General features: G+C 43.8%; 1 protein-coding gene across 9 annotated transcripts; it reads right to left on the reverse strand.

Annotated features, from left to right (window-relative positions):
• Positions 1-868: 868 nt before the first annotated feature.
• Slc25a15 (solute carrier family 25 member 15) lies at positions 869-21,657 on the reverse strand. Of its 9 annotated transcripts, XM_071611527.1 has the most exons (8): positions 21,379-21,535; positions 19,571-19,620; positions 18,691-18,805; positions 12,609-12,867; positions 8,119-8,256; positions 5,759-5,928; positions 5,206-5,364; positions 869-3,846 (listed from the first exon to the last, which is right to left on the reverse strand). In XM_071611527.1, exons 3-8 carry the CDS (start codon positions 18,743-18,745, stop codon positions 3,722-3,724), a joined length of 906 nt encoding a protein of 301 aa, XP_071467628.1. In that variant the 5' UTR covers positions 18,746-18,805; positions 19,571-19,620; positions 21,379-21,535; the 3' UTR covers positions 869-3,721. The 9 variants fall into 9 exon arrangements, 8 of the variants coding, with proteins under 8 accessions (XP_071467628.1, XP_071467630.1, XP_071467631.1 ...); XM_071611529.1 differs by lacking the exons at positions 19,571-19,620; positions 21,379-21,535 and adding an exon at positions 21,594-21,657; XM_071611530.1 differs by lacking the exon at positions 19,571-19,620.
• Between the last annotated feature and the right edge of the window lie 1,896 nt (positions 21,658-23,553).

Consider the following 23,553-nt stretch of genomic DNA (forward strand, 5'->3'; position numbering starts at 1 on the left):
GCTGTAGTCCAACTATAGACCTTTTCCATTTCTCCCCCTAATCTGGCTTCTTGTGAAGGAAAAAACGACAAAGCATGTTTTCAAGTTCCTTGCATGTTATTGCTGACATCATTCCCTGTAATTTGAGTTACAGAAGCATGGTTATGGCAGAATAGGTTGCATAATATTTCATTTTAAATTCTAGCAGCAATAATTCAGAAGATAGATTGTTAGTAGATTTAGGCAAAGGGGCAGTGGGGAGGCAGGGTAGGGGGAGCTAGTTCGGTGAAGCCTTTCTCTAATTCTGGCAATGAGGGAAGAAAACAAAATTTTAAGAACCTTGCTGTTTGAACTATAACCTAATCCTCCAGGACTCATCAAAATTTTTGGCAGTTATGCATTGCCACATAATTCTGGTTTTGCTCATATAAAGAAAACTTGTTAGGCCTCTTGGGGTACCGCTTTCTTAGAACTCAAAGTGAATCATTCTTCAAAGAACCTAAGAAATGTATTAGAATGACACTGATTTTCTTAAGTAAATTTTACTAACTTGGAATAGAATTATCCAAAACTTACTAGCAAGAAATTTAACTGTTTTTAAAAATGGAGGCTGCAACAACAATGTTCATAGCAGCACAATTCACAATAGCTAGACTGTGGAACCAACTCAGATGCCCTTCAATAGATGAATGGATAAAAAAAAAAAAATGTGGCATTTATACACAATGGAGTATTACGCAGCACTAAAAAATGACAAAATCATGGAATTTGCAGGGAAATGGATGGCATTAGAGCAGATTATGCTAAGTGAAGCTAGCCAATCCCTAAAAAACAAATGCCAAATGTCTTCTTTGATATAATGAGAACAACTAAGAACAGAGCAGGGAGGAAGAGCAAGAGGAAAAGATCAACTTTAAACAGAGACATGAGGTGGGAGGGAAAGGGAGAGAAAAGGGAAATTGCATGGAAATGGAAGGAGACCCTCATTGATATACAAAATTACATATAAGAGAATTTGAGGGGGAAGGGGAAAAAAAACAAGAGAAAGAATTAAATTACAACAGATGGGGTAGAGAGCGAAGATGGGAGGGGAGGGGAGGGGGGATAGTAGAGGACAGGAAAGGCAGCAGAATACAACAGTTACTAATATGGCATTATGTAAAAATGTAGATGTGTAATTGATGTGATTCTGCAATCTGTATTTGGGGTAAAAATGGGAGTTCATAACCCACTTGAATCGAATGTATGAAAAATGATATGTCAAGAGTTTTGTAATGTTTTGAACAACCAATTAAAAAAAAATGGAGGCTGCAAAAGGGAGAGAGTGAATTCTAGAGGGCCATTAACTGCAGCGGGTACAGGCTCCATATGTTTTTGTCAACTATCCTACAGTAAAATTACTTTGCATCTAAAATCCTGCAGACAAAAAATGCCTGCTACAATAAAACCATCACCTGGAAATATTACTATATGTAACATTACTATACGTAACTCCTTAACAATCCTAACTGTTGATTCTCAGCATAGACATAAAGTACTTAAATGAAACATCATCAACTCACATTAGGTAAATAATTTAATGACAGAACACTCAAATTTCTTTAACACAGTGTTTCAAGTTATTATATTTTTGTCTGGAGTACAGATCTGAAATGGTACACACTGTACCCAAATATTGAATCACAAATTAAACAAATAGAAAGAAAAATAAATTCTCCAGACTTAGGTTTCCATTCCTCACTTCCACTTGCTGCACACTATTTCTATGGAAGATGTTTAGTTAAACTTGAATGGACAACCCATGAGAAGATCTACTGCCAAATGAGCTAACATGGACTAGCTCCTGGGCACTGAGGAAGGAGGCTGTGGACTGTAAAGCAGTACTCTGATTAGAAGCCAGTCCCATGTTCTGTTTGCTTCAGTTCATGCCTGTTCAGATGAAGTGCCATTCAGCAGCTACTGAGCATTTAGTATAGAGAGAAAAGTAGAAAAAAATGGTTTTTTTCATAAAGAAAAAGCCAATGGAGGACCAGCTCTAGCTCTGTAGCACATCAGGCATGACAAGCATCCGCACCCCAAATGTCCCTGGCTCTCCACCCTGCCCATTTGGTAGCACCTTGATTCCCTGACCCTGTTCTCCTGACACCATGGCTAAGAGTTGCCACAGGCTTGGCTGAGAGCAGAAAGCTGAAGGAAACAGGAGGTGTTGCCCAGCATTTACATTCTGCCCACAAGGACAGACACACCAGGTAAGACTCGTTAAAATTGTAGCCTGCCTGACTTTTGCTCTATAGGCTGTCTAAGAACCCTTCTTACTGAGAGTGGCCCTGCTGGTCTTGGAGTAGCACAGAATGATAAGGCTGACTTTAGTGGTGACAAGAATGACCCTGTTAGATCACAGCTGCCCATTCCAAATCTATGGAGAGCAGATGAACTGTGGGCTTTGTTCTGGTTGGACCCTATATTACAATACCACCTAGTTTGATAAAAGTGCTTTTCTTATGTTACACTTCTTTGTAAATTCACACCCCATCTATACTCATTAAAATTTAAACTGCCAGCCCCAAATACAAAAGGCTCAAACACTGAAAAAGCATGGCAAGCAGTTGTGGATTCTGAGGTAAACTTCAGGATGGGTCAGTCCTGCCATCATTCACTGTGAAATCTAAGCACTAAGCTCCTTCCAGTTCTGAGAGAACAGGGCTTCGCCCATGAACACATTAACTTGATCACCAAACAGGGAGCAAAGGCTTCTTTTGACTTTGGCACTCTCTGTTCCCTAGAAGGCTTTCTGACTGGTGGGGCAGAGAGGACAACGTGGTACAAAGTGGATCAACAGCCCCGAATCTGGGCCAATAGAACACCCATAATTCTACCCAGGCCAGGACCCAGAGACAGAATTAAGAGCTGCTGTCAGCCATCATCAAACAGCACAGCCCAGCAGAGCCCATCTCCGGGCCCTTTCCTTCATCTACAGCCCAGCACAGGGAAAGCTCTTTGGGAAAGGAGAAAAAGGAAAGTTGGTGAAGGCCACTACTGCTTCCCAAAGGCCTGATCTTCTAGGGATACACCCAGCAACACAGTCAAGTGTGGAATATGAGCCCACCTAGAAAATGAATGGCACTATTTTAAGAGTAAAGCTTCTTGGGAAAATCCAAGATACCTACTCTGAAGCTTGAGTAAGAATGTGGAAACCACACCAGTATGCAGGTATAGTCTATTAAAAATCAAGATGGATATTTTAGTTTTCAGGTACTATGTGAAAACTTGAACCTCAGTACACAGGTTCAGCAGACTTTAGAGACCCGACAACTAGAATGGTTTAAGCAATCATTTATAACCATTCAGTGAAAAACTGTCACCTCTGGGTTTTCTGATATTTTAAATTAAACATGAAACCAATTTCTCTTAATATATAACTATCCAAAATGCACATATACGGATTCATGAAGTAATAATGCCCTAATAAAACTATATTCAGCCTTTCAAATTAGGTTCATTGGGCCATCTGCCACCCTGCATATTCTATCAAGGGTAAGAACAACACAATTGGGGAGAAAATATATGATGTAAGATATACATCTTTCCATAAAGTTTAAGACGTAGGGTAGAAGAAGGGAACACAAAAACAAAATTCCCAAGAATTCAAAATAATTCCACGTTGTTCTCATACTCCGTGAAACCCTGAGATGAACAGGAGTCCTCAAACACCTGTGCCTAGATCCAGGCCCACCAGGACACTTCAATATGTTTCCAGCTGGCTCATCATCAACTTCCTGCTGTATTCATAGGCCAAAAATAGTGCCCCGTTGGCAGGGAATGCACGAATCATAGTAGGTTTCAGTCCAGAATATAAGGCTGTTATTCCTAGAAGACAAAAGGGCAATCAAAGATTGTGACAATTCCCCCTTGGGAATACTCCATGCAGCTGCATAGAATAGGCACACTTGAACTCACAAATCCAAACAATAGCATTAAAACCCCACAAGTAGTAGGAGGACTTACATCCAGGTTTTCCTATATAGACTAACAGAAACTAGATAAGGATCAAGTCTCTTGCAAAGCTGACTGTTGCTGAGGTAACATAAACCAATTCAATACCTGATTAATGCCTAGAAGACAGAGGGCAGAGCTGATCCTAAGATGGGCAGACAGAAGCAACTCTGGGGCCAAAGATGGCATCTAGAGCACCAACACTGAGATAAGAGACCTATTTCTAGTATTAGCACTGCCCAGCATGTTTATGAAGACTGAATTACATAAAGGAAGCATGTGTACTTTGTAAAATTATTATAAAGTGTCATGCAAATTTTCAGGAAGGTAAGTATGAGTAATATACAAGATGTCTGTACTCTATTTGGGATATGAATTAAATTTGTCTGTGTTACTACTCTTTCCCTTTTAAAAATCAAAACAGAAGTTCATAACCCAAGTTTGAAGATGTACAGTGGATACTAGAAAAACAGGTCTTTACAAATAGGTTGCATAAAGCTGGCTTTATACAAGCATTATTAATCTTTATTCTCCTACATAACTCTAAAAATTGATAGTAAATCACCTTCAGAAGTTGCTCAGTCCATTTCTGATTCCAGAAGTCTTAGCATTAAGGATGCTGGACATTCTTTTCAAGCCCTTAGTGGTCGTGTTAGAGATTATCTTCTGTAATATCTGTATTATATAAAGCAGGTGGTGCTAACTTCAGAGCATTCGCCCCCTTGGACAAAGTCCACATCTTAAAAATTCCCTCCAAGCTATTTAGACAAAGAATCCTGACAGGTACCTGCCCAAGGGATTAGGAAAAAGAATTGTGAACATTCTTGAGAATAATGAAAATAAGCTAAAGAAAGGAGTCTGGAAACAGAAAGCTACAAATGTGGATTAATATACAGTGCTAGAAAAAGGATAAGAGGCAGGGAGAAGACAGCAATTAAACATCTGATCAAACCTCAGCAAGACAGTATTGAAGCGAGTGATCACTCTATATACACACCTACTCTGTTTCTGAAACTAGTTGACTCACCTTTCTGTGTGTTTTTTTTTTTTTTTTTTTTTTTTTTTTTTGATACTAGGGACTGAACCCAGGGGGGCACTTAACTACTGAGCTACATCCCCAATTTGATACAGAGTCTCACTAAATTGCTGGGACTGGCCTTGAGCTTGCAACCTTCCTGCCTGAGCCTCTCCAGTCACTGGGATCACATGCATGTGCCACCACACCAGGCTCACCTTCATTTTTCACAACACCTAGAAAGGTTCCGATAAATCCTGCCTGTTTTCCAGACATGGAAAGAACTTGAATTCTGGATTTTATACAATCCACTGGGTATACAGCAAGCCACAGGCAAATTCCACCAATTCCACCACTTAACATCAAAGGCACAGGGCCTAGAGAAGAAAAACAGCAAATGGTATTTGATCTCAAGAACAGCCATATGATACTTCCAGAAACCAGTGAAAATAAGTGATTTCCCCATGGGAAAAATAACCTCCACATTTCTTCACCCCCTAAAATGGATCCAGAACAATTAATGAATGTTATTCCAGTAAAGCAGTTTGAGATGTGCTGCTTCTGCTTCAGCCCCTGTCTTGAGGAAATTACCAAACCTGGGGAAAGGGCATGGGCTATCATCTGCTGCCATGTTACTTTTCAGCACCCAGAAACTTCTAGTGCCAGATGGGTTCCCCAAATGGAGGTGCATTGAGCAGATAATCCCCGGAAACCACACCACCAGGGAGCAGCCTCCACGTACCCAAATGCTGTTAATGCAAACACGTTTACCTAATTCATCTTTTGATCTCCCTGATGCAAAAAACGACCGGCTCAGCTCATAGCCACCGAAGAAGAAGAAATAGCCCGGTACTTCTCGAAGTAAAGTGCTTGAGAGTCCATGGTAGAAGCCCAAAGGGCCATCCTTTCTAAGTATAGTCTTCACAACAGACCAAACTGTACTGGGAGGGAACAGTGAGTGACAGTTACTGCCAGCAGGAAGGATGGGAGAACAAGGACATTCATACCCAATTAACAGAACTAATCAAGAACAAGGAAGGAAGCAGCTGATTTTGTAAAGTAGAATCAAGAATTCTGAAAATAAAAGGTATCCTCCTATGGAATAAAGAATCTCAGAAGCATCTCAGAGAAGCAGACTGTTATTATCAGGTTCATTAAGTTGTTATGGTTAAGCATAATTTATTAAAATGAATGCCAAAATTTTTAGAAGTCACATTATCAAAAATATATATATAAGAAAGCTACTACCTATATTTTCAGAAGTAAATAAGTGAAACCTAAATTATAATTAGGAGTCCTCCAAACTCAACAAGAATAAAATGGTATTGTCTTTGATCAGTCCCTTACCTCCTTTGATCCATATCTCTTCAATATTTATGCTATTTTTTAGGAGAATTTGTTCAAGCATTTACACATTGTTTTGTTTTAATGCCAAGGAGTAAATGGTTACTTGAAGGCAAGATGAAAGAAATTCTAAGAGCTGAGCTATAGCCCCTGTGATGCAAAAAGCATCCAGAATTGATTCTTGAGAGCAGCAGAGGTACAGGGAACTCCTTTTAAGCAGACCAGAGTCCTACTTCTGGAGAGGCCAGGACACTTCTGGTCCACAGACTCCTCTTCATGATGGGTTGCACCATAGCAGGTTTTATCCTCGGGAAAAAGTCATACTCTGTGTGACTTAGAGAATCTTCTCCTTCCTTTTTCTAGAGAGCAAGGGACTTGGCTTGAGGAGCTCAAGGATCAAACCCCAAGGACACATCACTCTGAAGTTCTCAGGGTGATGATCTTCCCTCAGAGCTTCAGAAGGCTCTGTCGGGCATTCCCCATAAGCCAGGCCCTTCCTGCAGTGCTGCTCCCATTCCATGAGAATGTGACACATTAATCCAACACACAACACCACTTGCATCCAAACCATGCCCTACCCCAAGTTACTATACTTGCTTTGTTTAGCACCTGCTACATCTCAAATATTCTTTTCTTGCAAGGTGTCTACCAGTCTTAAATCCTTTAGTTATAACCGTAGCTATCTTTAAATTACCTAAAACTACTTCTAAGGCATATGAGGACCACTTTCTGGGTGCTATTTGTGTTCTATTTCTTAATCCAGGGACTGGTTACAAAGGCCCATTCATTTTGTGACTGTGTATAGCATTGAACACTTATGATTTATGTATTTACAATACTATGTGTATGTTCTAGTTCAAGAAAAAATTTTCAAGGCTTATACTTTGGAACTTCTTGGCAATAAATAATAGATTCAGGTTGGATGAAATGAATCTCAAGGATGCAGAAAACAGGGCACTATTACAAACCTCATTCTTGCTGAGAGGAAACTGCTAACTAAAAATGGCTGATTTGTCTACCAGTTTTCCCAGCAAATTCACAGGCTTGGAATTCACCACTTCAACATCTTCAACCAGAACTTTGGTCAGCCAGATGTTAGGATGCAATAGCCAAGTTTTGTGATTAATAAGGATAATAAATTGCTTTTCAATTCAAGTAAGTTATCTTGAATGACATATACATTCTCACAGGGTAGTGAGAATCTTGTAAGATGAGTTGGAGCGCGATTTGATCACAGAAGAGTTCTGTGCTTACAGAGGGTTTTGTGAATGTTTTCAAAACTTGGACCCTTTGTAGATATATATATGAAGGACAGGGGAGGGCAGGAAGAGAGCAAAGAAGTCACCACTAGGATCTGGTGTGATCAACCTGAACAACGCATGAAACCTGGGAATGGGCACTGAATATCCATCTCAGAATCCAAATCAGCACTTAGGAGGGATCAGCTCTCAGATGCATTTGAAAAAACCCAATATGGTTGAGGGTCATTCCTTATACACACCCAAGAGGACAAAGGGGAATAACTTCCAGGCTTCTCCATTTCTGGGGTATTAAATATCTGCCTAAGATGTCCTATGGGGTTCAGAGTCAGTACAACCATCACAGAAAATCCTTGCAGAAAATAATCCTTGACTGGTAGGGGAAAGTGTTCTAGAAATAATATTTTGGAGTAGATAAATCTGTTTCCGTATCTACTAAATTTTAATACAATATAAAATGAAAAAAAAAAAAACACTTACTATATCAAGGCAACAGAGATCTATCGTTTGTGTCCAAACAGTACTTACTTCTGGCTCCTGGCTATCTTTCCTGACGTCTCCATTTCATACATGGTCTGTAGCCGGCATTTCACGAGCTCCGTGGGGCAAAGCACCAGCGCGGCAAAGGCAGAGGCGAAGGACCCAGCAGCTGCGTTCTGCAGATCACTGAAAGCACACAGCACAGAAGCCACCTCTGTCAGCTTACTCATTCCTTCAGCTTCCACCTCAAGGAACGGGAACATGGGGATTAAAGTGGGATCGGCACATGCTGTTGCAGCAAGGGATCCCATGTCCTGTGAGGTGACAGCAATACCCTAATTCCTATCTAGGGAAATGGTACTTAGAAATGATCCATAATGTGTCCAAAGTCACACAGCTACAAAGTGGCAGGAATCACACCCAGGTCTGCCTGACTGCCACATCCATGCTGTTTTCATTAGGTACTGAATATGGGCTGAATACTTGTGTTGAAGCCCTACGCCTCAATGTGATGATATTTGAAGAGGGTCCTTAAGAGGCAATTAGAGAGGTCATGAGAGTGAGGCCCTCATCATGGCATTAGTGCCCTAACAAGAAGGGACCAGAGCCTAGCGCAGTGTCACACACCTGTAATCCCAGTGGCTCAGGAGGCTGAGGCAGGAGGATGGCAAGTTCCAAGTCAGCCTCAGCAATTTAGCGGGGCCCTAAGCAACTTAGCGAGACCCTGTGTCTAAATTAAAAAAGGGCTGAAGATGTGGCTCAGCAGTTAAGCACCCCTGGGTTCAACTCCTAGTACCAAAAAAAAAAGAAGAAGAAGAAGGGACCAGAGAGCTTGCTCTCTCTGCCATGTCAGAACACAGTGTGAAAGTACTATGAAGCAGGAAGTGAGCCCTCACCAGACACTGAATTTGCTGGGACCTTGATCTTGGACCTTGCAGTCTCTAGAACTAGGGGAAATGTTTGTTATTTAGGCAACTCAGACTATGGCATTTTGTTATAGTAGACCACGCTAAGGCACAGGGTGACATACAAAATAAAGCAAAAACACCTGAAGGAGAGGAGGAAAAATGACCCATAGGTCCCCCACTCAAAACATGCACAACTATAGTACATTTGCCAGAAAGCCTTAAAAAGATTAAGTTCTAAGGTCTTCCCTTCATGCTTATAATCCATCCTGGAACAATTGGTCATGTAATGAACTACCACAGATGAAAACCCAGTACAAATTTATAATGAAAAGTCCCTGCATTTCAAAAAGATTTCCTAGTCAGCTGCCAGCCTCCTGCTTTGGTCTGAATGTGTCCCCATGGGTTCATGTGCTAGAATCTTGCTCCCTAATGAGGTGGTGAAACCTATAAGAGGTGGGGCTAGTAGAAGGCAGTTAGGTTCTTAGGGGCACTGCCACCCTTGGAAGGGATCAATGTAGTTCTTACAGGACTCCAGTTAGTTTCCACAAGAACAAACTATTGTTATCAACAAAATAAGCCTCACTTGGGAATTTCTCTATCCTACTGTAACACCATGAAATCTGTCCCTCTTACACATACTCCCACCATGATGTGATCTGCCGTGCTGTGATATAGCTAGAAAACCCCATCAGAACCAAGCAGATGCCAGCCCCATGCTCTTGAACTTCCAGAACTGTGAGCTAAACTTCTTTTCTTTATCCATTACTTGTTCTCAGGTATTCTGTTATAGGAACTGAAAATGGAATAAACACAACCTCAGCAACACAGGCCAAGAGGAGGGGACAATGGGCCTCAGAGGTGGGTGAAGTCTGCACACTCAATGGTTTTAGGTGAAAACAACAAACTAGACGAGAAAGCAATAAACACAAACAGAATTTACTTCCTTTCATATGGGCTTAGGACCACTAGGTCCCTAAGTTACCAGTAGGATCTTAAAACTAGAATCCAGGAAGAGTTCAAGAATAAGGGGAAAGTCTGAGCACTATTCTCAGAAATTCACAGGGGTCAGAAAAGAAGCGCCCTTGTAGCCCCAATACAGTGTTTTGTAGGAGCACTGCCGGTATTTGTGGTACAGTCTTTGACCAGGCAGGAAAAAACTGGTTGGTTCCCTAACTCCCCAGTAAATACTGGCCTCCTGGGGTCACTGGATAGCTAAGACCAACCACCCTCACAGAGGGTAAAAATATCTCCAAGGGGACCTACCACATTCAATGATCCTACTGTTCCATCAGAATTAAACATTAATATAAAACTGAGGCCCCTCTAGACTTGTCCCTAGTGGGTGGTCTAGCCTCTATGCCACTGGCAGATGCAAGTGGAGGTATCCAGGTCTCAAAATCTGGCTTGGTGTGGGCTTGCTTTCTTTCAGGAGGAAGACACTGCCTGCAGTACTGCAGTACTGGTTCCTTTTGATCTTGGAGAATTACACCAAGACCATGAACACAGCAGAGCCATCCAGGTACACAAATGTCCTACACACAATCTTCTGGTGTATACAAACTGACCCAGGCTGTTCAGTTCACTTCTCCCTCACGTCACTCCTTAGTTCATTTGTTGAAAAACAAAGCTTAAAATGGATTCTGCCATCTTTTAACCAGCCTACAGATCCATAATTGGCCTCACGCAGGGACTTTCTGTCAACGTGCTGACAGGCAATCGTCCAGGATCATTAACTAGAGTTTGCCAAGTTTGCTGGAACAAAGGTGGCAGTCAATAAAAGTGGAAGTTGGTTTAACCTCAGGTGTGGAGATGGCTGAGACATCTGAGCCAACACCAACCACCTTATTTAGTACAAGGACAAGGCCCGATCAGATTTGCAGTGGACTTTGGCTTTCTAATAAACACTCTCATCTACCAGGGCACAAAATGAAGCACATGGGCTGCAGGTTCTAAGTGTACTATAAATGTATAAAATGGAATTGAAAGGGCAACAGGCACAGGATGGGGTTTTGTAAGAATCAGCTGTCATCTCTTCAACAAAAAACATGACCTGAACACTCTTGCTGTGTAAGACCCCATCCAGCCAAAGGTCAAAGAAGAACACCACTCCAGGTCATGTTCAAACCGAGAAAAGACAAATATTGACGATGTGATTGCAAAAATTCACAACGGGCTCTCACTAGCAGTTCTTTCCTTTTCACCACTCTTTGATAAATCCTCTCTCTAGATGTGACCCCTATAAAACATTCCACAACCCCAACTGTGATCTACCAGAAAGAAGACTGGGCCGAAACTGGGCTGAGAGAGGCTCAGAAGACAAGGCTTGAGGAAGAACTTCTAGGTGACTTCAACCAACTAAATGCTACCATACTGCATGAAATCCATGTGCTCAGAGTGCTTCTCCACGCAAGAGACACAAAGAAGCGTCTCCCAACCCTTTCTCAGGGACACTGACTTGAGCTTCTAGAAACTGCATGGAAATGCAGCTCTAAGGTATCCAAGCTTCTCCATCAGAAAAGCATGATGCTCCTCCCAGTCTTCACTGTTCACAGGCTGAGAGAAGAGGAAGGGAAGGGACATTAAGGCCTGATCCCTTAATGGCTTTGCTTACCTAAGAAGGCAGAAGTCATTATCTCTGTGGCCAGAAGGGCTTGCTCTGCTCAGAGGAAGCCAAGTCCTGCCACCAGCACCCACACAGGTACTCACTGATTCCCTGGCTTCTCTCCTGTGTCATCCTTTACTAAGGGGGCTGAGGCAAACAGAACCCCAGGTCTCCTTAAGTAGAAGCCCCTCCCTCTGTGGGGAGGAAGCTACATACACTGTTTTATTTTTGTTGGTTCTCCACTGTGGGGTGCTGTCCTCTCCTGGTTTGCCACCTGCTCCGTCTACTTCCTCTTTCCTTCCTGCCCTCTGTGCTGGAGGGTTAAAGGACCAGAGCTCTGCCCTATGCCATCTCCTGGAGTCATTTCATCCAGTCTCTAGCCCTGAAAGCACAAGCTCCCTCTATCGTGACAGAACTCCTGCCTGTAAAAGGGCACATTTGAGCCCTTGAGGTATTTTTGTGCACAAGGAACTTCTTTAGTCAGGTGGGCACTGCCCCTGCAATAGGGCTTCTAGTCCCACCAACACCACCACCAAGACTGCCTTCTGCAACCACGAAGCTAATAACCATCATTTTAAATAGATCAGCATTCAAAGGAGGGCTAGCTAAACATCCCAGTATCTCCTGAACTGTTTGATCTCTGCGTAATAAACACCCCAAGGACGACCAAGCCCAAGCCAAGATCTGATGTTTGGGGAAGACTCAGCCAAAGAAAGGTGGGGCTCATCTGCATTTTCTCAGGTGTTTTTGACCCTCCCTGAAGTTCCACATTTCTCCTCAAACCCACATGGCTCAGGCAACCTCTCGCAACATGTTGCCTTTTGCTGATGAAGCACGACCTAACCCTGGGGTCCCAACCTGTATGTACGGTTTGAGTCCAGCACTTCTGTCCATCTAAAAAGCATCCCCCTGAGGAGACTCAGACGCCAGGGCGATACAACAATGTTTTTGTGTTTGTTTGTTGTTGTTCTTGTTAAAAAAAAAAAGAAGAAGAAGAAGAAGAACAAGGCATCAGTGTCCTGACTCACCTCAGCTTTGCCTGTCTGTCCAACCCAACTGCTCTCCGCACCACCTGCTGGCAGAAGCCGTAGCACATGAAGAGCACCGAGTTCTCCGCGATGTTGGCGATCAAAGCCGGGCTGGTGCCCTTGTAGAAGCCGCGGAAGCCCACCTGGGAGTAGGTCTTCAGGCAGCAATCTGTGAGGCCTCGGTACAGGTCCGGGAATGTCTGCATCTTCACCTTCATTGTGTCAAAGGGCTGCCCAGTCAGTACACATGCTGTGCCCCCTGGAACCAGGACACAAGTGTTCTCTAGCACGAGTCTGTGGTTTTCTCAGCTACCCATGGAAATGAAGGCCGGCTGTCCTACACCAGGCGTTACCTCTGTTCCTTCTGACTTCTTATCCTCCCCAAACCTTCTAGCAGAGTCCAGTAATCAACTCAGAGCAAGTCCCTACTATGTCCGGCACCCAAATCCTACCCTGAAGGGGTCTACTCACAGGGCAGATATGTATGTTCCACACCCCAGCCCCAGGCTGCAAAGGTGTGCATGTGTTTAGGTGCCTTGGCAATGGGATCAGAGGGAAGGAGCTGGAGCCTGGCTTTGTTGTAAGGTCCCGGACAGGGGATGCGACCTCTGAGATGCCCGCCCCTACTCCATGCCCGCCCCTACTCCATGCCCGCACCACAGGGTTAGCAGGAGGTTGAACCACAATGGAGGAGACAGCTTAGCACAGCACTTGCTACACAAGTGGTTAACACACAGCAGTTGCCGTGAGAGAGACAGAATTCAGAGAATCACTCGTCTTTGCCTACTGCCCCACTGCACGGTCTGATGAGTATGGGAAAATAACAGGGCACCAGGCATCACATGAAGAAAACAAGGAGCCTGGCTAATTAATCCCTCCAGAGCACAATATTTCATCCCAGGGAAAACTGCTTGAATTTTAACTCTACAAATTAATCATTTGTATTTAGCTAGATAGTAGACCTTAATTTACCTTTACTTGGCATAAACGAATTGAAGTTAACCTGTGCTTAGCATAAGTCCTATACTTATCCGTTTTCATATTGTAAGAATATCAGATACTCAAGGCCAAAATTGCATTTGATAGCTTCAATAAGAATCCTATACATAAGGAAAGGAATGAACTGTAACTTCCCTATGATATCTTCAGAACCTGGGCTGGGGTTAGTGTTGTGGCAACTGCCAGTTATTAACATTTACCACCCTTTCTGTCCTGAGAGGTCTCACATCTCAGATGCCCCTGTTTATATTAGGAAATGTCACAACCAAATAATGAGGCTGCTAGACCTTCATCAAAACTGAAAAAAGTACAGTGGAGGGGGTAGAGAGAGAGGAGGGGAGGGGAGGGGAGAGGTGGGGAGGGAGGATAGTGGAGGATGGGAAAGGCAGCGGAGCACAACAGACACTAGTATGGCAATATGTAAATCAATGGATGTGTAACTGATGTGATTCTGCAATCTGTGTATGGGGTGAAGGTGGGAGTTCATAACCCACTTGAATCAAAGTGTGGAATATGATATGTCAAGAAATTTGTAATGTTTTGAACAACCAACAATAAAAAACTAAAAAAAAACTGAAAAAAGAAGGTCACATAAAATATTTAAAAACTGTGATTTCATAATCTTGACATTATACAGTTATTCCACCCAAACTGTGGAAAGTAGAGATGGGGAGGGGCCACTGAGAAGGACTATTTATTGTTGTGAGGTCCCAGACAGGGGATGCGACCTCTGAGATGCCCCTACTCCATGCCCGCACCACAGGGTTAGCAGGAGGTTGAACCAAAATGGAGGAGACAGCTTAGCACAGCACTCGCTACACAAGTGGTTAACATACAGCAGTTGCCGTGAGACAGACACGGCTTGGTCTATTAAGCAACAAGAAAAGCACAATTGCTGTGGTCCTATCACTACCATTCACTTCTTCTAGGGAATAATGATACCTGTGCACTCTGTCTTGCCAAATTATCCTCAGTTCTGAATTTGTGGAATAGAATTCAATTTGATTTATTATAATTTATTTAGAATTATTCTCTACTAGGCACTGCTGGGCTAGACCACAATAAGATCCAAGTACATCCAAGCAATATAATTATTCCAAAAGATGATGAAACTGTCAGAATTTTTAAGAGAGTACATGCTTTAGATAACCTAGATTCAGATGAACTGCATAAAGCCTTTCTGTTGTTATTACAGTTCAGGGGAATGAAGAACCCAGTGGAGCTCTACCACTGAGCTCCATCTCCAGTGCCCCCCACCCTTTTTTTTTGAGAAAGGACCTTGCCATGTTTCTGAGGGCAGCCTCAAACTTAAAATCTTCCTGCCTCAGCTCCCAGCACATTAAACCTTTAATTCAGCATGTTAATACTTTAACTGGAGAGTTTCCCTATTTTTTTTTTTTTTTTTGGCTGATATCACTCCACAGCACTTTATTGTTTATATATTTTTAATGTTTATTTTTTAGTTGTAGTTAGACACACACCTTTATTTTATTTATTCATTTTTATGTGGTGCTGAGGAGTGAACCTAGGGCCCTGCATGTGCTAGGTGGGCAATCTACCGTTGAGCCACAACCCCAGCCCCGATTTATATTTTTTAATTAATTTATTTATTTGTTCTAATTTGTTATATATGACAGCAGAATGCATTTTGATTCATAGTACACAAATGGAGCATAATTTTTCATTTCTCTGGTTGTACACCAAGTAGTGTCTTCATACATGAACCTAGGGTAATGATGTCCATCTCATTCCACCATCTTTCCTACCCCCTGCCTCTTCCCATCCCCACCCTTCCCTTTGCCCTAACCAAAGTTCCTCCATTCTTCATATGCTGAGTTTTCCTATTTTATCAATCAGCCTGGAGGGAGCAGACATCACAGGTTACAATATGTATTTGCTGTGTATCTATGACCTTTCCAAGGAGAGGGTGGATGGCTAATATTCAAATGCTAATTCCCTCCTGTGAATCCCTGGGATTTGAGCTAACTTTACCTGTAATATACCCCACATCCCAAGTCCTGCGTACCCCTTCCCATAAGTGATGACTATTCAGAATGCCAGCACCAGCTGCTCAGACCCACACCTGGCAGGTTCTCAGAGACCTATCAAGTCAAGAAAGCCAGGAATTATTACAGGGAACAAATACTTCTTCACTTGTGTAGAAGTCAGACATATGATCAGGCTTTTCTCCCTGAAAACAGCCTCTGTATTTTTCAGGGGTGTCACAGCTGGCTGTGCACCTCATTTTGAGGACAGACATTCTTACTGGGTAGTGGTCAACATTTAGCCACAGGTCATTTAGACTGTGAGGCAGGACACACAGGCAGCAAAGCATAAGGCACGAAGGCAAATCTATCAGGGTGGGACAGTCAGGGGAAGGAACAGCTCACAGGGAAGATAGGCAGGTATACTTCACACCCCTCAACAAACAGCAGTAAAAGGCAAGGAAGCATATTGTTTTTAAGATATTCTTATCAAAAAAGGATTTTCATTTTGGCATTCGAGAGGACAAACAATCTAAAGTACTCATTCCCCAATGACACTGGTTAATAAGGTGTGCTGCCACAGAGCTGTCAGGGCTCTGGCTGCCTTGACATTAAAGATGTTGAACTACTAACTCTTAAAGTATCCAGATTTCCCTTTAAGGCAATTCAACTTTTGGGATCCACATTGCCTCATTTCAACAATTACCCAATTATCTAACTATCTTCTTCAAATCCCCCTATCCTAGCTGCCTCAGGCTCTAGATCCATTCCTGGAATCTCTTCTACAACAAGTGCAGACAGGGAAATGATAACTTCTTGGCACTTTAGAGGAGATGAGCTGGATGGAAAACCTGTCTGGCAGGGGAAGCTTTAAAAGAAAAAGGAGAGACGCAAAGAACAACACGTGTATGCTCTGCCCAAATCGCCCAGGACCATAGCTGGCTCCGCACTTCCAAAGGAATCACTTCCTTGGGTGGGCTGTGGCCACAAATCACTAGGGGTTCTCTGATCCTGACAGAAAAAAACCAAAGCCCAGCAGTTTATCTGACCAGAAAGCCAGGGAGGTTAAGACCGCACACCACCCCTGACCTTCTCCAGGGCTGCTGACCCATCAGGCGGCACTAAAACAGACAACACTAGACAAGGAACCAGGAAGCCGCAGTCCTGGCCCAGACTTCACACCATCCATCTGCGTAACCGTGAACAAATCTCCATCCTTCTCTGGGACTCTTTCCTAGGTAAACAGTGACCTTAGAGCCAATGATCTCTAAAGGGCCATCAAGCTTTATCAATAATTCAGAAGCTTTGGGGCCTTCAAAAAAGTGAGACTAGTGTTTCCCATTTGCATTCCCACTGTCTCTCAGTAGAATGCAGGTTCTTATGTCACTAATGGGTACCTCCTCTGCCCAGTCTCTGGCCCTCAGAGCCCCTGCAAACGAGTATGTTGCCCTTGGAAGTTGCAAAACATGGCAGCTCTGCATCAGGGAGGGGTGATCCTATGTTGCTAAGCAAAGGGAGAAATGCCTACCCAGAGTCAGCAGGACCATTTAGTGTCAGTATATCTAAGGGCCCAATGTATGTTAATATTGTAATTTTTACAAAACACTTTCATCAACAAATGATTTCTATACCAGGATCCAAACATAAATTACATAAAAACTGACCCAAATACCTGAATGCATATAAACAGAAAAAAGTAAGCTTTTAAATTCTACCACAATGGATCTTAGATCTTCTGTATACTGACTGAAGGACATAAAATGCCAAAAGTTAAGAATCTCTTATGTGATAAAATAATAAAATAAAATATGTGGTTCTTGTCAGTAAGACAAGAACTGTACCCAGAGTGTTCTTATGATGGTTTGAGATCAGAGGCCACAGATGGTTGCACATTCTCAGTGTCTTCCAGTGGTGCGGGGAAGAGGAGAAAGGCCAGTACCCGGGGGTGCAGGGAACTGCAGCTCTCCTCCCCCAAGCATGAAAGACTGACCCAAAAGCACACAGTGGGAAAGAGATCACTGTGGCAGAGCTCAGCCAGCTTCCAGGCCTGCTAGTCAACTGGAACACACCTTATGGTCTCTAACCTCATAGAGGTGCCCTTGCCCCAGGCACCTTATCAGTGTCTGTGAGACCATGTCCAGACTTACTCATTAGCCTACTTTGACCGACCTTTGGCTCCTGAAAAAATATTTAGTTCCTTTCTGGAAAAGGATTGTTTTTTTTTTTTTTTTTTACAGTTGGACTAAGGACAGGGAGAGAAGTGGCAGCCCCTGTACATAGCCTATCTGCTGACCTGGGAAATCCCAGTGGATAACAGAGCATTGGGCAACTTACCCCTCTGGCCTCCCCAGTCCGGGGAACTGTAAGCATTATGAGAATCAGTGGGACACTTGGGAAACACAAGCATTCCAGTGCTCTTCTAACCCGAAGGTAACACAGGATTCTGGAAAACTAAATGATCACTGTGTAAACCCAATTTCACCATTTGCCTCAGGCTGAGCTATCTGCTGTGCCTGCATCTTGAAGGTGATTATCCTAAAGACTGGCCTGCAGATGGACCCTGGCAGGTTCCAGTCTGCCCATGGGCACACCTTATATGACCAGCCCCAACAAATCTTATTACCTCTCCTTTCCTCCCATGGCTTTAAGAACCAGTGGAATATCAGTCTCGTTTCTAAAGGGTGCCCTCTTTCCTTTCCCAGCACCAGTAACAGCACATGGCATTTCCCGGAAAGATGACATGGTATTATTTTTGTACTACAAAAGATTTGAAGACTCCAAACTTGAGACAGAGTCCAATGTCACTTATATATCCTAGCTGTGTGACAGTGGGTAAGTGATTTCATCTCTGAGCTGTTTTCTAGCAATATATTGGGGACATTCCTACCTTTCTTCCTGATTCAAAGTTTTAATATAAAGAATATTACTCTACTGTCTGCCACGTTCTGAAAAATATTATACTTCCATTTAATAAATTCACTCTGAGGCTAAGCATATTATTTCTAGGATGACAAAGGGAATATTTTATACCAATTTCACTTGATCTTGCAGAGAAGGTACTTGAGGAAACAGAACATTGGTTTTTTTACTGGGATTACCTGCAGCCCCTGCTGTGAGGTCAATGGCAGCTTGGATGGCAGGATTGGATTTCATGGTGCTGCTGGGCTACGTGGAAGGCAACTCTTAGGAGCTTATGATAGGTACTGCATATCCCTGGGAAGAGGCAAGAGTTCACCATTAGCCTGGATTTTGTAGACCCCCATGGTTCTTATTTGAATTTTGCAGAACTAGGGATTGAACCCTGGGGCCCTCTACCATTAAGCTACATCCCCCAGCCCTTTTTAAAAATTCTTGAGACAGGATTTCACTAAATTTCTGAGACTGTCCTCAAACTTGCAATCCTCCCATCTCATTCTCCAGGGTCACTGGGATTATAGACATGCACCACCATGCCTGCAATCCCCCATGCTCAGACTCCTAAGGAGGGAGATTCAAGATAGACAATGAAGCTGAGTGATTCATTGCCCACTACTTTTGGGTTCAGAAGAAGGTTCTGTGCTGCTGGGTGCCTAAAAGGAGGCCTGGAAAAGAACACCCAGGTAGCAGAGGTTAGCTCTGTGGAGTTCCATGTCCCTGAGTGTCGATGCCTCCTCTGGCAAGGTGGCCCGTTATACCCCTAAAGCTAGAGGTCCTTACCTGTACAAGGTGAATATTAAAAATACAGTGAGGGGCTGGGGTTGTGACTCAGCGGTAGAGCACTTGCCTAGCACGTGGAAGCCCTGGGTTCAATCCTCAGCACCATAAATAAATAAATAAAACTAAATAAATGAAGGTATTGTGACCAACTTTTATATATTATATACATATATATATATAAAAGTCAATCACAGATAGTCACATGGGGATGACATGAACATGGATCACAAGTTCTCAAAACAAAGCCCAGCATAGAGAACCAACTGCGTACTTATAACCTACCTCCTCTCCAGCACTTCTCGAAGTTATTGTGCACACAATTCACCTAGGGTCTTGTTAAAAATACAGATGCTGACTCAGTAGGCTTTAGGTGGAACCAGAGAGTCTGTGGTCACAACTAGTTCCCAGGTAAGGCTGATAATGCCTGCCCAACAAACACACTTTGAAATGCAGTATCTGGGCCACTGAATCCCAAATTTGCTTGATAAAAAAATCTACCTGGAAATACTTGTTAAATGTTCAAATTACCAGGCCTCTCTCCATGAAATCTTGATTTACTATATTTGGATTGGAGCCTATAGTATTTGAAGAAACTGCAGTCTATTCTATCTTTGGATAAAAATCAACTATTGCTGAGATATGGACTTAATAAATATTAACCAGGAAATTTAAAGAGGCAGCTACTTAACATAGAAGACTAAAATAACCAATTCTGTATGGTTTTAAAACTACGTGACATATTCATGAATAGCAGAGAACAAATTTCATTCCTCATCACATTGAGGAGCAGGTCGGTACACTGGATCAATGTCAACAGAAAATAATGGTAACCACAAAGAAGTTTTTAAACCACTTGAAGCATTTTGCCAATGACCAAACTCCAAGAAGCTTCCTTTATTAAAAAAAAAAAAAAATTAACCAGCAATAAAAACGCAATAGTTAATAAAGCATTCAAGGTTGAAGTACAAGATGTGCTTCATGGTTACTGGTAGGCTTGGAGAGACAGACCATTACTAGGATAATAAAGTGGTGGCTCTCCAACTTTTACTTAGAAAAGATTATCATTCTCCTCATCTTCCACAAGGAAAAATGAGACCAAAGGAAGGCAAGGTCATCTTCAGGGTCACAGAACTAGTCAGTGACACAGACATGATTCAACTTAAAAAGGCTTGTCTTTCAGGACTATACCTACAAACCAATTCCCATTCTAAAGTAGTCCAATCTGGCCAAAACAACAACACAAAACAAACAAAAAGCCCCCGAAACACCTCAGCCTTATATTTCAAAGAAGAAACAAGCAACTGGGAGGCAGAGGCACAGAGCACATCCAAGGTGGCCTCTCAGATACACCTCAAGACGTTTGTCTCTGTGTGGACAATTCTTTCCTTACTTAGAAGTAAAGAAAAGCACAGCAGTTAATACTATTTTGTCAGTGTGAACTCAACTCCTGTAGGTAAGTCAAATTTAAACACATTAAATCCTACAAATAACTGCTTGTAGAATTATAGAAAATAATGGTAAGTACTAACAGATGAACTCAGAAGATGTGCACAATTAATTCAGGTTATACGTGGCTATGGCTTGGAGAGGACAAAACTCGGAGGAGGCAAGACTGATCATTATGCATCAAAATTGATGAGCTTGTTGTACCACTTGGGATAGAAAAACTGAATCCCCTCTTTCAAACTATGACTTGGCAGACAGAAACCGCGGCGCTGGCCGTACTTCTTTCTGGTTCTTGGGGAAATTAATTTCTCGGACGGGAGGATGGATAAGGCCACATTTTCCATTAAGGAAGGTGAACTGCCACAGGATTCCAGTTTCAGGCTGACGCTGGAGGCCACCGGCCCACCCGCCACCCCAGCCCCCAAACCGGGCACAAGGCGCTGGGATGCAAACCCCGCGCGCCACTAGGGAATCGAGCAAGACGCAGACTAGGGGGTCCATTTCCAGCTTTCTCTCCCGGGTCCGAATGCTGTCCCAGCCCCGCAGCCACTCCGGGGAACCTGCCAGCCTCCCATTCATCAGCGCCCCGGAGCTCCCAGCGCCCGAGCACGGGCGGCGAGCGCCCCGAGGCCAGATGACTCGACCTGGGGGCAGGCGAGGACACCGTTTTCCAGGTGGGCCCTGCGGAAAGGAGGCCCAGGAGCAGGAGAAGCTCGAATGAGCCGCAGCCGGCCAGTCCCGGGACAGCGCGCGAGGCCCGCGGCACGTGTGCGCCGTCACCCGCCGCCCGGAAAGGTCACGTCGCCCGGGCCGGGGCCCGCCCGCGCCCCGCTCCCTCCTCCGGGCGGGCTGCGCTCACCGCCGCGTTGGCGTGGCTACGTCCTGCTCAGGCTCCGCCGCCCTCTCTGCTACCCAGGGCGGCCAAGGCAGCCGCTTAACACTCGGGTTGGCCGCGTCCTGCCCTCCGCTCCGCCCACCCCTCCCGCCCATCCCGCGCCGCTCAGGAGCGCCCCTGGCGTCGGGAGCGCGCTGCGCCCGCCCGCCAGGTCCGCGCGCCTGGACGGCGGAAGTCGGTTCCTGGCCGCTGAGCGCTGGAGGAGCCGGAGGGCGGCTGCGCCCCGAGCCGCCTACGGGACGGACGGGCCGCGCTTGGGGCTGGACGTCAGCAGCTTCTCATCGAATTCGAACGTACTGGAGTGACAGTGATGAAAAAAACAACAAGCTTATGCCTGATTTTTGTTTTTGTTGTTTTAATTCCCACCTGCCCTCCCGCCAAGGGAAGCCATCCCCAATGACGTCCTGGAAGACGCACTGATGAAAACTGTAACTCCAAGTCAGCCTCTCTGCTCCCCTGGCTCCTAATAAGTTATAGGGCATATCTACCGTTCGTTAGCATTTTATTAAAAAGTGGAAAATCAAAGAAGTATTTAGTGGCCTACAGCAAAGAGCTAATACGTGGCAATTTGGCAGGAACTTGGTCCAATTAAGACAGCTACTCTCAGCCACTGCCTTCCCATTGCTGTGTTTCAGCCTGCCTAAATTTATTTTCATTTTCCACACTGTTTTATTCCCTTTCTTTTCCAACTTCCAGCCTTGTTTGCTTATGGTGTTGGATTATTGCGAATTGCTTTAAATGATTCGAGGTTGATGACTGAAATATCTGACAGGACTTATTAGTAGCATTGAGTGCACAACAGAACAGACCTTCCTGGCCACAGTGAGTGCTATGAAAGTAACACAGCCTGGTAGTTAAGCGCTCTGCAGCATCTGCACTTTGGAACTTGGGCTTAAGGAAGACAATTAACTATAGAAACAAACCAGAGAGTTTGTCCAGAGTGACATGTAAACTAACAAGCTGGAACCTATAGCAGTCTGGCACTACCAGTTAGTCCTGGGGCTTTTACAGACTAGGAAAAGAAAACCTAATTGAGCACAGACCCAGCTCCTGTTAGAGATGAGAAAGCACTGGACTTGGAGCCAGGATATTTGTGTCAAAGTCCCTGTATGACCTTTAGTGAGCCACATAACCTTTCTTAAGGTCATCCCAGCCATGGGATAGCTGCATCAGCAGCTTCCTTGAAGTCCCTGTGCTAAATGAGGCTGCTACTCCAATGGGGGATTTTCACCCTTGCTAGGCCATCAGTCCCCAACCTAATGCTTTGTCTTGTCTTTCTTTCATCCCTTCCCGTCCTGTCCTACAAAAGCTGTTCCAAACTCTCTACAATCCCAAGCCATGCCTTCTACACTTCTCTTCTCATCCACCTCTCCTTGAGACCCCCAGCCTCCATTTATTCTGTAAACTACAAAACGATCAGGATTTTGCTCAAATTATTAACCCCTAATCTGCAAAGTTACCTTTTCTGTACAAACTGTCATCCATTTGTTCCCTGGCTGGCTTGCCAGCTGAAACCCCATGCCTAGCACAGTGTACATGGGAGTCATGAAGAAACTCAGGCACAGAGAGAGGCCAACTCACTTGCCCCAAATCATACAGGACCTAAGGGAAGAGTCTGGTTGGACAAAGTTCTGTCCAGTTCCAACTCTTAGCCATCATGCTGTGCAGTGACACCTCCCAGAAAGCTTCCTTTTCAAAGCAAGGGAGTTGCAGAGACTAGAAGTTCTTACTCTTGGAATACATCTCTTCCCATATTGTATAAAATTCTCATTGGCTTAGAATCCCTCCCAAAATTGCCTCTTTCTACTTTCTTCATTTTAACAATAGATAAACAAATGTAAACATGGTAAAATGCTTAACATTCCCCAGGTGCTCAGAGAACTGATTAGAAAATCATTCTAGTCAACACTGAATCAAAAAAGTG

Source organism: Marmota flaviventris, chromosome 4 (genome assembly GCF_047511675.1).
Source record: "Marmota flaviventris isolate mMarFla1 chromosome 4, mMarFla1.hap1, whole genome shotgun sequence".
Lineage (NCBI taxonomy): Eukaryota > Metazoa > Chordata > Mammalia > Rodentia > Sciuridae > Marmota > Marmota flaviventris.

Bases quoted from the DNA above. Each gene is read 5' to 3' on its own strand.
- Slc25a15 (XM_071611529.1), bottom strand. From the start codon at position 18,745: ATGAAATCCAATCCTGCCATCCAAGCTGCCATTGACCTCACAGCAGGG. The intron at 12,868-18,690 runs GTAATCCCAGTA...TCCTGGTTCCAG, and splicing joins CCTCACAGCAGGGGCTGCAG to GGGGCACAGCATGTGTACTG. The intron at 8,257-12,608 runs GTGAGTCAGGAC...GTGTGCTTTCAG, and splicing joins GACAGACAGGCAAAGCTGAG to TGATCTGCAGAACGCAGCTG.